Here is a 16,102-nt window from a genome sequence, read left to right as displayed (position 1 = left end):
TGTAGGACCTACTCCCCAGTTCCTCTAACTAACCATCTCCCCTCTACCCCCCTAAAATCTCTTACCACCATACACTACACAAACAAACCCCACATCGATGGCCACTACAGGCTTAGCCGTTAGCACATCAACACTAACTGAGCCGCGACTAAGCTCTCCTCTTTAACCCTGTCGCACTCTCCCTCATCAGTGGCTACCTAAGCCCAGTATTCTATTTGATTTTGGGCTTTACCTTATGAATAACATACTCCAAGGTTTATCTGCTAAAACCGTAGAAAACTGATTGGCACTCAGGAACTGGGTACTTCTGACCTGCACCCATCAACACCACAGGTTTCTTATCTGCCTTTCCTGCTGTCCCACTAGTGGACCCCCGCCACTTTTTTCTTACAGAGCCAAGCGCAGCGAGTCCACCAATAGTGGCCCACGGGTGCTATTGTAAAACCACTTACATTACACCTATGCCATATATTCTATACATTATTTTTTTAATTAATAAGGTCTTTAATTAAAAAAAAACAGCATCAAAACCAGGAAAAGCAATTGCTTTCCTGTTAAAGGGGCAGTGGGTAAATTAACATGAGCTTGGTCTATTATGTCAAGGCCTATTAGGCGTATTCTTGCACTTGACTAATATACTATCCACTTCATGTAACTAGCGCCCAGATGCCTGAGGGCTTGGTGCACTGAAATAAATGTGAAAATAAATAAATACAACACTGGGCTAAATGTATTTGATAAAAGCAGGGAGCATCAAAATGGCTCTAACTAGGCCTTGCTCCAAATTAATAGTGAAATACGAAATATTGTTTGGGTTAATGTGATTTATTAGTTGAGGAAAGCACACACAACAAATCTTCAGTGCGGGAGAGACAGGAAGGCAGGATTTCATGGATTGAAAGAACTATAGTAAGGGAAGCATTGACCCAAGTAAGTTCTTACAGTGAAGTGAGGTCCCACTGCCTTAAACATAGCGGAAACCTCGACATGTGTGTTAAAACAAATGATGCATTCCATCCAGCTATTCTTATATTCTCCGTTAGCCCCAAATCTCTCTTGCACAATGAAAGATTAGCACAGAGTGTCTGCCAGGTATTGAGGTGTAATCCACTGCACACACAAACAGAAAACCTGTGTTTTAACAATAAACAAGCCTGTTGCTAAACACTTGCTCTTCTGGATAAAATGGCAAAAATCATCTTCAGTGTAGCCCATTGCAGATTTCTTTTCCGAACAGTACAAACAACTCTGTAAAAACAAAACAAAAAGGATTGCCCACTGCTGCCAGCAGAACGCGTTGCTCAGATCCCAGGCCCGGTTCCCAACTCCACGTGCGCCCCCAGGGGGTATTAAAATGATCATGCCACTTTAATGAGATTTCGCGCAAGAATCAATTGCAGTCCTAGGTGGTGTGGAATGTTCTAGTGAGCCATTCATTACAGGCTGTTGACTTTTATGTTCTGACCCTTTGCTGCCTATTATCGCGGATTTGGAAGGGTTAAGAGCTTCCCTCCCACCCCCACTCCTCTTTCACTCTCGCTCTCCGTGGTTACCCATCCCTCCCTTTTGCCTCTTAGCATCTCTGTCAAAACCCAGCTCTCTATCTTGTCACCAAGGGGACCGGACCGGGCTCTCCCAACAATAAGGCTGCCCCTCTGAGAGGAAAGGGGGACTCAGTGCAGAAGGAGAAACAGCTGCAACTGGGGCTAGCGGGGACTCGGCATGGATGCAGCCGTGTGGGCTCAATGCCGGGGTTTATGCGACCACATAGTGACAGCAGAGAGCAGGAAATGATCCTTTTTACTTCTGAAAATCGACTTTAAGCGCTTTGCTATTTATTTCCTTACCTTCTGTGTCCGGAGGGGCTCGGGCACGTGACGTGCGCGTGGATGCCGTATGAAGGAACAGACGCACCTTGTATTTCGAAAAGGTAAGAACACGACCAACAGTACGTTTTAGGCTCTTCGGTTGCCTTCGACCATAAAGATAGGCGGGTTGAATTAAGCCGCAGTTTGACGAATCTGGTTAAATATTCCGAGGTAAGCAAATGCATCAATATCTCCCAAAAATGTATTGCTTTTTTTTGTATTTCAAAATGAAACAAGTCAGTGAATAATGGCTATTAAGGTAGTTGTCCGATTTTAGGGTTTTGAAAAATATGTACATGACGTCAAACGAACATGATCATTTCTAACACGGCCTGCTGTCGGGAGTTAGTTGCGACTTGTAATATGCACACAATTCGCTGTCTCTACCTTGCAGAGGTAAAGTGTCACTACTGCAAGTTTAGTTGACTGAGCCGGGAACCCGGGCGGGGACAGCGCTGCTCAAGACAGAAGGCGCTGTGGCGGGCCGTGGCAAAGATGCCCACTGTGCCCGCCCGGTGTGCGTGACAGAGCGTATACCTGCGTGACACTCCATGCTTACTCTTAGATGCTAGTTTACTTTCCGCGAACTACATACACAGAGCTCCCATGGCGCCCTGTGTAGGGTGTAGGGAGCCTAGCCAGTCGAGGTTTGTAACTTTGCATTCTGGGATTTGTAGTCTCGCTTTTATAATAACCCTATCAGAAGTTCAAAATACCCACTGGGTGTGCCGCCTTCGCCTGGCATGGGGCACATGCAAGCCGGTAAGATAGCTCAGCAGGTTGAGCGCTCGCTGCTGCGATCTGAGCGTGATCTGCAGGTTGCAGGTTCGAATCCCGGCAAGGCCAACTCAGCCTTTCATCCTTCTGAGGTCGATAAATGAGTACCAATTTTGGTTGGGTGATATTGTATGTAAATATTAAGGCGCTATATAAATAACACATCATTATTCTGAAAAGAGCAGCGTGCTGTATCCTCGAGTGGACCACTTGGAGGAGAAGTCGGAGTACTTACAAAGCTACTGCACGTTTAGAACTGACCTGCTGCGAATACTTGATTGGTTAAGCAGCGGTCTCAAATTGTCTCCTATCATGCGCGAATAGATGGTTCTGGTCCTGACAACTTCTTTGCATTCTGGGACCTGCAGACCCCACCCGCTTTATTAATCTTAAAATCAAAATTACAAGCATCAACATAAACAGAGAAAAGGAGAACTATAGAAGCTGCACATCCCTACCGTAGGATAATGTGTTCCCTCCTGGTTTACATGTTCCGGTAGGGTTTCTTGTTCTAAATTTGGCATTTTAAGCGAATGCCTAAATCTGTAATATGAAAACAAAAAGACCGTTTCACCTCCAAAGATCTGAGGCGGACTTCATGTCAGGCGTGAGTAAGCAACTCACCGAGTCGTGTGTGTGTGTGTTTTTTTGTTTCTTCTTTCTGTGCGCTCTATTAGTAGTAATCCTGAATTCCTAATGGCCTAGTAACAACACAAGTATGAGAGTGCAAAAGAAATACCCTACTTCCTAACGAAAAGTCCTAGCAATATTCGCCCCCTGAAAGCATGGCATCCCCGCAAAGCGTTGCTTTTAGCCTCCCTTTAAAAAACATTGTACCCCTGGTGAGAAGTGCGTTCTTTTTTTCCTGGAAAACTCTTGTTAAAACATGTCATGTCTCTCCCTACTAAGAAGTAGAGGTGGAGGAGCCAAGGAATGCATGGGTATACCCAGCCAGAGCGCAGCCATGGGGCCTGGCTTGGCCCAAAGAGGCAAAGGCGAGCTGAGACAGCAACAGACGAAGCCCTTGAGACCACCGCCCCACCCTCAAACACAAAACCCATCCCTATCATCCTGTCTCCTCGACTCCTACAGCAAAACCCCGATACCTGGCATCCTCCTCCCTGACCCCCACAACACATACCGGATGTCCCGCGACTTGCCCTCATGACAGGAAACCTATACCTTGCATCCTAACGTTGGAAACTATGGCACAGAGGAATTGCATGATATGTCCAGGTTCACACACATTCTGTAAAATGGGATTTTATCCCAGTCTGCACTTTAGACACATGACCACATATGTTCTCATCTCCAGATGATATACATGTGTGTTAATGTCAGTTTTAAGGAGCTGAAATAAAGCTTTATTTTATAAAGATGACTTAAAGGTACACACATCACATTATAAAACAACCTGGCATATATATATATATATATATATATATATATATATATATATATGCAAAAATAGTGATTATAGCTTTATTTTTGCCATCACTAATGGAACTCTACATGTACCAGGGTGCAAAGTAATGTTGGCCTAAACAATCTCCTGTATTTTGCAACTGTACATTCAAAGCGTAGACGAGCAAAAAACGGCATGAAAATGTCAGCAACGTATAGTTAAGGTTTCACACAGACTTGCAGCTGGTAATTGTGTACCGTTTCAGGTGGGCTTAAACCCTAGCTGGGATACCCTCCATCTTTCAGCGCACACAAGTGTGAGCAACAGGTAGCACCCGCATGTCCTGGATGGTAAGAGGTTGAGGACAAAAACTAAAGGGCTGCCTGGCGGGTGGGATACCTCATGTCTAGGCAAGCACCCGGCTTTCCCAAGACCAGTGGCCTCCCATGCCTCATTCACAAACTGGGTGGTACTTGGAGACTCCGTGGCCACTGCCCATAGCACGTTCGGAGATGGGAAAGTAAAAGCAATTGTGCTGGGAGGTTCCTTATACAGTAAAGGAAAATGCCCCTGGGAACACCTCTTGCCCATCAACCAGTGTAGTACGTCATGTATTACATGTTTCTATTAGGAGGGAAACATGGCTCATAATTGACAGAACAATGAGCAAATTAAGGGATGCTTCAACCCGCAGTGTGCACATTGTAAATGGTCAATAGTTTTATTAACTTTGCAGCAAACAGTCCAGTGTAATACAGTATAAATAAGTGTGTTTTTGGTGTAGTGCACTGCTAAGTGATGTCGTTTGTGGCAGCCGGCAAATATGACCCATTTAAGTAGTGCTTTCCCCCAGGATTGCATAGATTGGCCAAGTGGCGGAGCCAGGTTTTCTGTTTGCACAGTTTGGAATTTTGCAGGTTTCCGAGCACACATGCTGCCTTTGCATCTTTAGTTTTGTACCAACATGCAATTCCTACCAAGAGATAAATAAAGTATTGAGGTGCATGTAGATGATTGCATGCAGTTCTTATAAGTGTCACTAGGTGACAGTATCACCTTAATTGACTCTGTGGGTGTAACTGAGTATGAGGGAATGCTTGGCTTGGCTCAATTTGGGCCATTCTTTCACGAAGGCACTAGAGCAGAGCCAGCGCTAGGCATTTGGCTCAACCGGCTCTGGATTCAGCAACTCTAATAAGAATTGCCAGCATTCTGAGTACACCAGCCTTGCTGATATTTGGCCGTGTGTTTCTTTTGAAATTATGCCACGCCTATTAAGACATGCTGGTTCTCTCCCTTTGAAAGGATTCTAGCCCGGCAGAGACCTTCCAGTGCTCTTCCAGCCATCCCTTCTGAAAAAGTGCCAGTACCCTTCTTTTGAAAGTGTTCCACGCCTGCTGATATGTGCCATTTCTGTTCTTTTGAAAGCATGCCACCCCTGTCGAGAAGTGCCGGTATTCTCTGTTTGAAAGCAGGCCACCCTGGCTGAGAAGTGCAGGTGCTCTTCTTTTGAAAGCATGCCACCCCTGTCGAGAAGTGCCGGTATTCTCTGTTTGAAAGCAGGCCACCCTGGCTGAGAAGTGCAGGTGCTCTTATTTTGAAAGCATGCCACCCCTGTCGAGATGTGCCGGTATTCTATGTTTGAAAGCAGGCCACCCTGGCTGAGAAGTGCAGGTGCTCTTCTTTTGAAAGCATGCCACCCCTGTGGAGATGTGCTGGTATTCTATGTTTGAAAGCAGGCCACCCTGGCTGAGAAGTGCAGGTGCTCTTCTTTTGAAAGCATGCCACCCCTGTCGAGAAGTGCCGGTATTCTCTGTTTGAAAGCAGACAACCCTGGCAGAGAAGTGCAGGTGCTCTTCTTTTGAAAGCATGCCACCCCTGTCGAGAAGTGCCGGTATTCTATGTTTGAAAGCAGGCCACCCTGGCTGAGAAGTGCAGGTGCTCTTCTTTTGAAAGCATGCCACCCCTGTGGAGATGTGCCGGTATTCTCTGTTTGAAAGCAGGCCACCCTGGCTGAGAAGTGCAGGTGCTCTTCTTTTGAAAGCATGCCACCCCTGTCGAGAAGTGCCGGTATTCTGTTTGAAAGCAGGCCACCCTGGCTGAGAAGTGCAGGTGCTCTTCTTTTGAAAGCATGCCACCCCTGTCGAGAAGTGCCGGTATTCTCTGTTTGAAAGCAGGCCACCCTGGCTGAGAAGTGCAGGTGCTCTTATTTTGAAAGCATGCCACCCCTGTCGAGATGTGCCGGTATTCTATGTTTGAAAGCAGGCCACCCTGGCTGAGAAGTGCAGGTGCTCTTCTTTTGAAAGCATGCCACCCCTGTGGAGATGTGCTGGTATTCTATGTTTGAAAGCAGGCCACCCTGGCTGAGAAGTGCAGGTGCTCTTCTTTTGAAAGCATGCCACCCCTGTCGAGAAGTGCCGGTATTCTCTGTTTGAAAGCAGACAACCCTGGCAGAGAAGTGCAGGTGCTCTTCTTTTGAAAGCATGCCACCCCTGTCGAGAAGTGCCGGTATTCTATGTTTGAAAGCAGGCCACCCTGGCTGAGAAGTGCAGGTGCTCTTCTTTTGAAAGCATGCCACCCCTGTGGAGATGTGCCGGTATTCTCTGTTTGAAAGCAGGCCACCCTGGCTGAGAAGTGCAGGTGCTCTTCTTTTGAAAGCATGCCACCCCTGTCGAGAAGTGCCGGTATTCTGTTTGAAAGCAGGCCACCCTGGCTGAGAAGTGCAGGTGCTCTTCTTTTGAAAGCATGCCACCCCTGTCGAGAAGTGCCGGTATTCTCTGTTTGAAAGCAGGCCACCCTGGCTGAGAAGTGCAGGTGCTCTTATTTTGAAAGCATGCCACCCCTGTCGAGATGTGCCGGTATTCTATGTTTGAAAGCAGGCCACCCTGGCTGAGAAGTGCAGGTGCTCTTCTTTTGAAAGCATGCCACCCCTGTGGAGATGTGCTGGTATTCTATGTTTGAAAGCAGGCCACCCTGGCTGAGAAGTGCAGGTGCTCTTCTTTTGAAAGCATGCCACCCCTGTCGAGAAGTGCCGGTATTCTCTGTTTGAAAGCAGACAACCCTGGCAGAGAAGTGCAGGTGCTCTTCTTTTGAAAGCATGCCACCCCTGTCGAGAAGTGCCGGTATTCTATGTTTGAAAGCAGGCCACCCTGGCTGAGAAGTGCAGGTGCTCTTCTTTTGAAAGCATGCCACCCCTGTGGAGATGTGCCGGTATTCTCTGTTTGAAAGCAGGCCACCCTGGCTGAGAAGTGCAGGTGCTCTTCTTTTGAAAGCATGCCACCCCTGTCGAGAAGTGCCGGTATTCTGTTTGAAAGCAGGCCACCCTGGCTGAGAAGTGCAGGTGCTCTTCTTTTGAAAGCATGCCACCCCTGTCGAGAAGTGCCGGTATTCTCTGTTTGAAAGCAGGCCACCCTGGCTGAGAAGTGCAGGTGCTCTTATTTTGAAAGCATGCCACCCCTGTCGAGATGTGCCGGTATTCTATGTTTGAAAGCAGGCCACCCTGGCTGAGAAGTGCAGGTGCTCTTCTTTTGAAAGCATGCCACCCCTGTGGAGATGTGCTGGTATTCTATGTTTGAAAGCAGGCCACCCTGGCTGAGAAGTGCAGGTGCTCTTCTTTTGAAAGCATGCCACCCCTGTCGAGAAGTGCCGGTATTCTCTGTTTGAAAGCAGACAACCCTGGCAGAGAAGTGCAGGTGCTCTTCTTTTGAAAGCATGCCACCCCTGTCGAGAAGTGCCGGTATTCTATGTTTGAAAGCAGGCCACCCTGGCTGAGAAGTGCAGGTGCTCTTCTTTTGAAAGCATGCCACCCCTGTGGAGATGTGCCGGTATTCTCTGTTTGAAAGCAGGCCACCCTGGCTGAGAAGTGCAGGTGCTCTTCTTTTGAAAGCATGCCACCCCTGTCGAGAAGTGCCGGTATTCTGTTTGAAAGCAGGCCACCCTGGCTGAGAAGTGCAGGTGCTCTTCTTTTGAAAGCATGCCACCCCTGTCGAGAAGTGCCGGTATTCTCTGTTTGAAAGCAGGCCACCCTGGCTGAGAAGTGCAGGTGCTCTTATTTTGAAAGCATGCCACCCCTGTCGAGATGTGCCGGTATTCTATGTTTGAAAGCAGGCCACCCTGGCTGAGAAGTGCAGGTGCTCTTCTTTTGAAAGCATGCCACCCCTGTGGAGATGTGCTGGTATTCTATGTTTGAAAGCAGGCCACCCTGGCTGAGAAGTGCAGGTGCTCTTCTTTTGAAAGCATGCCACCCCTGTCGAGAAGTGCCGGTATTCTCTGTTTGAAAGCAGACAACCCTGGCAGAGAAGTGCAGGTGCTCTTCTTTTGAAAGCATGCCACCCCTGTCGAGAAGTGCCGGTATTCTATGTTTGAAAGCAGGCCACCCTGGCTGAGAAGTGCAGGTGCTCTTCTTTTGAAAGCATGCCACCCCTGTGGAGATGTGCCGGTATTCTCTGTTTGAAAGCCTGCCACATCTGCTTCCCAACTGCAGTGCAACAGTCATTCCGTCTCTTGGTAACCTATTCGCTGTGCTGTTCATCAGTGCTTGTCTGGAAATCTCCTACGTTGAATGAAGTTGGACCCCTTCTAATGACGCGTTTCATTAGCTCTTATTTGTTATGACTGGGCAGCGTGTAGACTTGGCTGCTGCCCCCGCACGCTGTCCAGCCGCAATAGATAAAGATGCAAAGAAAGTGTATCGCCACGATAAAGCTTGCAAGGACCGAACACGCGCTGACATTTCAAAGCCCTAAAAAGTGACATGTTAGACAATAAAACGGTTTGGGTCTATTTGACCTAAAACATTTGACCTAATCACATTTGTTCGTATTTATTTGACCTAAAGTAAAGTAAGGCGGAGCACCCTCCGCAACCCCCGACCCAACTTCCCTTCAACCTAATCTATACCCTTACCCACCCCATATATATATTTAACAGAAACAAAGGTCACAAAAATTAATTCATGTTTTAGGTCAAATCTTTTTACCTAATGCTAATACCAATAAAACAGTGTGTACCCTATCGTATCCTTTTGATCTGTGTTTTGTCTGTTTGCACAACTATGCATGTTTGCTTGTGTACCACCCATAAGCCAAATCACAACCTGCGCCTTACTTTTTGGTAGGCACAAGGCAGCAGATGTATATTTCGTGAATCACCGTTTTGTAGTTGCATGTGGTGGGGTGCCTTGGCCTGTGGGTTTTCCCTGGCGGCCAGTTTCAGAAATAATTAGAGGACTGCATAAGGCTGGAGTGGTGTAGGCGAGCTCACCGAGGTGCTCTTACAGGTTTAAATGAGGCCTGAGGGTTTATTAAAGGTGCATAAGACGCATAACCGGCAGCCTACCATGGCTCCTCCTGTGCCTGGGACAGCCTCACCACAGCCATGATCTTTGCTTACTCCAGACACACCTTCTTTAACACTCGATGGAGGCTTCTCTCTTCTGTGCTATCTGCAGAAATGATCGAATACAAAAATACCTAATGAGAAAGGGCCGAATTTGTTGTGTCAAATTTGTTCGTTTTTTTCTCCATTTTTATTAAGACTAGATGGGGGTGGGTAAGGGTATAGGTTAAGGCATGGGGAAGTGTGGGGCGAATGAGGGGGTCTCCCAGTGCATTATTATTTTTTAAAAAATGGATACAAAAAAAATAGGTAATTTCTCCAGTGGGTCATTTTTTCCGATAATTTCACGGTAGTCCCTTCTCTGTTGCTATTAATTTGCTCCCCTGAACAAGTTAACGACACTACGGAGATAGTCAGGAGTATAATCATGATTTCATTTGTAGACCTTGACGCCATGAACATTGTACTGGGCTGCAGTGGGGTTAAGGTAGCAGTCCTACCAGCAACATATCTCCTTTGAATACCTTTGCTCTTATGATGTTTGCGTCTAGGCGTATGTGTCCCACTCACAGAAAGCCCCGCCCCACCTCATAGCTGCATTTAGGAGATCCATGTGACGACATCTACAGTGTTTCTCTGTTTATCCACCCCCGTTTTCACCAGTTAGGATTCTGCTCCTATGCATTATACATGGAATCCCTTGTATTTCAGTTAAATGGCAAAACTTGATGATGGCTCTGTATTTAATGTGTGTACGTTTTTTTGGAAATCATAACAGAATAAATAAATAAATAAATAAAATGCTTGACTATTTCACTCGGCCCCTTTGACGAAATATGAACGGGTCCAGGACGTGGGCATTGTGCGGGAGAGGAGAGTGCGCACCATTATGTGTCCCGAGTGAAAGAAAGGGCCAGTGTGCTATTGCATCACCGACTGAGGGGAGGTGCATCTTAAGGTCCAGCTGAAACATCTAGACTTCTCATAGATTTTAAGTCCATCCATTTCCTGGTGGCAATAGGTTGAATGTGCTGAAATGTGTATACATTTTACATTCATGACGAAACTCATGATACTGACTGCAATTTGAAACACAATATTTGTAAAACTTAGTAGTTGTATTTTATGAACTATATCTTTGACTTAGAGCAGCGTTTTAGTTTCCTGAGTATTTGCAGGACTACCTTTCTTAAATAGAGCCTACTTCAAGGTACATCACTAACTTCAGGCCTTGCCACCGGCTCCCACTCGAGAGAACTTGCTCACAGGGTCCCAAAACGCGTATAATCGTGAAGCTGTTTCCTTGTGGGCTCTTCCTTCCACCACAAAATGGACTCATCCTCTTATGAAACAGCCTGGATCCTCTAAAAAGACCTGCAATCACACTCCTCTCGTCCTTCACATGTTTCTAATCACACACTTTTGTGTAGGCCTGTATCCTCTACTCCGCTGGGACCGCTTACATTTAATATTATCATAGCAATACATTTTTACTAGTTATTTAAAGCGTTCGTCCATCCCTTACTTTTCGTATCTCTAAACTGTTTTGCATTGTGTCTCTCCTAACATCGAATGGGTTCAGAGCCCAACGAATACTGCAGGCAATGATAGTTAAATGCTAATACGGCCATTTAAAAACAAGCATTGGAAAAGCCAACAGTTTTATCTTTTGAGTAGGCATGGAATAGGCATTTGCCTGCCACTGTAATAATGGTACTATTTTACCATAAAATGGCAAGAGTTTAACAGTGATGTGAGAACCTGAGCATACAATAACAGTGCCTGGTAAATGCCTATCTAATACCTAAGCACATGCCAAAAATGTTGGCTTTGACAAAGTTTGTTTTTAACAGGAATTCAGTGCAAGAAACAGATGTGTGGACACACATATTGCTTATAAATCTACTGACTGTAGGCACACTTATCCAAGACATTTATATTACAACAGTAGCCGTTTTACAGCTTCATTTAAGCCAATAAATCTCAGATGACTGCTTAGAAATAACACTGATGCGCCCTAAACAGCACACCATTTGATGTTACTGCATGATAAAACTATCTTAAATAGATCCCATGGATGCTTTTCGGGGAGCTAGATAGTGGGTAGTTATGGCCATAGGGAGTAGCATGGCCACGGACAGGTAAGGGATGGGTAAATAACCAAAAAACAACCTCAATCTGTGTGCCCCTTCATACACCCCATCTCCTTCCTATCTGTGCTCCGAAGAAATATGTTTGGGTTACGATAGCACAAACTAAATAAACTCATAATGATCGCTAAGAACACAGACGCTGCAATGTTACAATAACCGGTAATAAATACCTGCAGTCAGAATGTCGTTCTGAATATCAAATGTTTTGTTTTTATTCAAAAGAAACTGAATTAATTAACACATGTGGAGATGATTTCTTTAAAAAAATAAGTGTTCCCGAATTAACCAATCATAACTGTAGAGTTGATTTGTAGCACAACGTCGTTGCACAATCATTGGGAAAACTGCTCTTGTCTTCAACGTTTGAGAGGGTTAAGAAGAGGTCAGTGGGCAGTGGTGCCTGCTATCATGGGGATAAAGGGCACCACCACTGGGCGGAATTGCTACCTGAAAAGGAAGCAGATGTCCTGGCTTTGATCATTTGTATTCATTAGTATAATGATGCTGGTAATTCCCTCTCAGAAAGGGAGCTCTGCTAATCAGACCACCTTCCCTAAGATTCATGCCAAAAACATAGTGACACATTGGCCCTGTTGCATCATTCTCCTGACCTGCAGCACCTGCTCCCCAGTGGCACAAAGCAGGTTGAAAGGTCACAGGTGCATCTTAGACAGCTGACGTGACCGCCAAAGCACTGCAATGCAGAGGCTGCATTTAAATCTGCATCTCTGTTTCAAAACTAGATGATTATGAGGAATTATCATCCTGATGGCAGTTTAATCTTCAAACATAAGCCATCTATGAGTTTAGAGTATGGTGGATGGGAATTCACATAATTATTAAAGCCACATCTGATCTGTGCCATATACTTGTGAACCCTGCGAACCCAGGCCAGCCATGGACAGGCTGTCTGCATTATCCCTATACTGTCTATCTCTGCTGCAACCAGCAGGACAGGAGCAAGGAAGCCTGCCACTCTTTTGATCCCTTGTGAGTGTGTGTAACATCTCTCTCTAGCCCAAGAGCTGTCAGCAGGAGCTGTCCCAGGAAACAGCAATCAAAGGGCACAACCTAAACAGAAGGACCAGATTCACACTAGGGTGTTGCATGACAAAGGGCATTTGATGCTATGAGTCTGAGAAGGGGTGGTAGTTAGTGTAGCCAGTTTACCAGAGTTGGGGAATGGTTGAACCATCTTGTTTCTCCCTGCTCTCTATATCTCTCTTTCCTTCCTGCCTCCTACACCTCTTTATGCATGTAGCACTGTGTGTATGATACAATAAGGCAAAACATGCTTGTCACAAATACAGGAATTGTACCACTTAAAGCAGACTTCATTTGTCCAATCCCCCTGTGGGCCTTTGCCTATAAAAGAGAGCATCTCACACTCCTTCTTTGATTCATTCCTGAACTCCAAGAATAATACATTTTGGGAGGGTTGACCTTTCCAGAGCCCTAAGCCAATAATGTGATGATTGAGTGATCCAAGCAGAGGCATGCTATGCTGTCTACCCACTCCGTGGGGACAGTAGGGGTGTGAACTGCTGCTGGAGCAAGACCTTCCCCTCTCCCAGTTACACTGGTACTCAGAACCTAATTGTAGGTGAAGGATATGTGCAGGTGTTAGGCACCCTTCCCTGGTTTGGGAGAAAGAGCAAGGACTCATCTTGTCCCTGAGCCCCTGGATTGTGACTCACAGCAACTGAAGAAACAAAGCAGCTGGTCTATTGCATTTCTGTAATGTCGAACTGCATAAAACCATCGTCGACTGCGTTTGAACACATTCAAAACAATTGAAACCGTGGTGCTACCTTTGCCACTTTTTGGAATTCTTCGAACCCCTGTAACTGCATCCTCTAACCAATTTGCTGCTGAACTACACCAGCAGGGTATGTCATTGCCTCAACCCGAACGGCTGAGGAAAGGCTTTTTACCACTGCTTCTTGGCCATATTCAACCCATCATTAAACATTGAAACGACCCTAGCCTGGTGATTGTTCCATTGACCTGCTTTGTTAGAAGGCTTCATCAAACCACAAGAAGCCTCAGTTTGAGCCAGACTCATTGCCTGCTACCTATCTGGATCAACATAACTCGCTGCATCTGGACCTGATGCGAACGGCTCGCACAATGATAAGAAGCTTGGTTCAACATTATCGAACTACCAGGTACTGTTGGACGGTCCTGACCCCCTTGTCTATTTGTTGGGACCCTAGAGACTGGTTAAGCCCTCCCCACTTTAGCACCTTCTTCATCAGGAAGAAATTACACCTGGTATTTCTAAGAAGTCACTGCTCCTGTCTGCCCCCTAATTTAAGAGGCTGAAAGGAGCAGAAACATGCCCAGCAACACCAGGCTGCAGGCCCCCTTCGGGCAAGTCCTACACTACGTGACTTTTTTTCTTTGTCAAGCCCAATGGATTCTACACAAAAGGCACAGACCACAGAGTTGAGAGGTCAGCGGCAAGCACGAAGTCTGGCCCCATCAGCCTTTCAACTTCGCACCAGAAAAATGTGCGTGTGTGTTCCTGAATGCTGACTAAGAGGCTCACCATGCTGCAGCGAGCTAAGGGCACGAGCAGGTAAGCATATGTACGCATGTGTATGAATTTGTGTGCAAGGGTGTGTGTTTGTGTGTGTGTGTGTATGTGCAGGGGTGTTTTGGAATGGAGGGAAACACTGGTGTTAAGATGGGCCACCACTGCTTTGTGTGTGCAGGCATGGTGGGGGTTGGGGTGAGTGAGGAGGAGGAAGATGAGGGCCATAATGCTGGTGGTTAGGGGACCCCTTTGGTGCAGTATGGTCATATTTCCTTACAATGACATGGCTATGTCAGATCATTTGTTTGTATTGTTACTGGCATATATGTTCTGACATGGCTATTCCGGCCTACACCCGATACTGTTTTACATTGGTGCAGCCAGTCTAGATATATTTTCTTACTGTGGCATGGCATATTTTACTGGGAATCAAGGGTAAGGAAAATATAAGTGTTATTACATAGCTAGACTGGCCTATATTCATGCAGCCAGTCTGGATATATCTTTCTACCGTGACAATGCATTTTTTACTGGCCATCAAGGGTAAGAAATATGTAAGTCTTATTAGATAGCTAGAATGGTCTATATTCATGCAGCCAGTCTGGATATATTTTCTTAACGTGGCATGGCATTTCTTACTGGCAATCAACAATAAAGCAAACTTTAAATGTGTTATTACATGGCTAGACTGGCCCACATTGGTGCAGCTAGTGTGGATATATTTTCTTACTGTATCCGAGCTTTTTTTAATGGGGCCTCAAGAATAAACCAAACATAATGAGTATTATTACGTAGCTAGACAGAAACTCGAAATATGAGCGAAATACATTTCGTGACAGGTTTCCTGAGAGGTTACCTTTTCTTAACGGAAATTGAACAAAATCTTTTAAATCAATAACTTCCCAAATACTGGGAAACTGACGTCTAAAGCAAAACTGCATTGCCATTGTTCCCGGCGAGCAAATCTTAAGCCGTGGAAGCACTGTATCCATTTTACGTGCTTGCCGAGCATCACAAATAAATCAAGAGCATTGGAAAACCTACCTTAAATGTTTCCACCTCTTAATTCACATGCTACAAACACAGCAGGGCACAACTCAGTGCAAGCAACTGCAGGGTGTGTAAAAAACAAGATGGTAACCAAGCTAGATATAGGCTTAGTCGCACCCCCTGAGCTCGGATCAACCCTGGATGCAACCCAGCCAATCCTAGCCTTCACTCATTAGCCTTGCAGGTGCACATACTCGGTGACAGACCCACCCAAGGGGAGGAGGGAACCGAGTGTAATATAGTCAGCCCCAGTGACCTCCTGTGAGTTAGAACAGCGGGAGGCTCAGTTTGCTAAGAATGGAGGCTGGGAGGCAGTTCAGGCCAGAAGGCTACAGTCTTGTTGGAGAATAGGCACATGTAAGCTGGGTAGATCTTAAATTAAGGTGACTGCAAGGAAGACGAGGGCCTAGAAAACGACAATATCCAGTCTCCATCAGGGCAGCCCTTCATAAGTTCAGACAGTGGGAGGAGGAATGAGTCAGTGTCAGGGTGAGTACAGTCAGCACAGATCGATGAAAGGGGAGTAGTCCAGTGTTCAGCTACCCTACCCACTGGAGCCCTCTTTAACTCTTTAACGCAATACCAGAGAAGATGGAGATGCTGCAGCTTCCCAGGAACCCTGATGACGGGGACTTTGATACCAGAGCCCAAGTGGAGGGCTTTTCCTTTGCTCAGGAAGTACATGGTTAGCGTTTAGTTGATCGCACTGTGATACCCCTTTAATAAACTCAGTGTACAAAATCATATGGTTTTGGCATCCTTTTTTGGGTCCACTGTGGCAGCATTACACTACCTACAGCCACATCTATAGACTCTACAAGACTCATCAGAGATGGTCGTATCTTGCTAACAGCCAGAGACAACCAGGAAGGAACCTTGAGAGAGCACTCTTATGGCTGTTAGTGATGCAGAAGTACACATAATCTCGTGAACCTTGTAAGGCAACCCGGACCCTGCCTAAACTGTTGTAAAG

At 46.0% G+C, this 16,102-nt stretch overlaps 1 protein-coding gene across 1 annotated transcript in view; it reads left to right on the top strand.

The window, feature by feature from the left end:
- Positions 1-1,561: 1,561 nt before the first annotated feature.
- The window catches only part of LOC138472522 (protein NDNF-like), an 83,498-nt gene continuing 68,957 nt past the window's right edge, over positions 1,562-16,102 (top strand). Inside the window, exon 1 of the mRNA XM_069610749.1 lies at positions 1,562-1,930. Within this exon, the coding sequence (XP_069466850.1) occupies positions 1,897-1,930 (34 nt within the window). The 5' untranslated portion in view covers positions 1,562-1,896. The remainder of the gene's footprint in view (positions 1,931-16,102) is intronic.

Source organism: Ambystoma mexicanum, chromosome 8, assembly GCF_040938575.1.
Source record: "Ambystoma mexicanum isolate Mex_15411 chromosome 8, UKY_AmexF1_1, whole genome shotgun sequence".
NCBI lineage: Eukaryota > Metazoa > Chordata > Amphibia > Caudata > Ambystomatidae > Ambystoma > Ambystoma mexicanum.
This window is presented reverse-complemented; position numbering and strand designations above follow the sequence as displayed.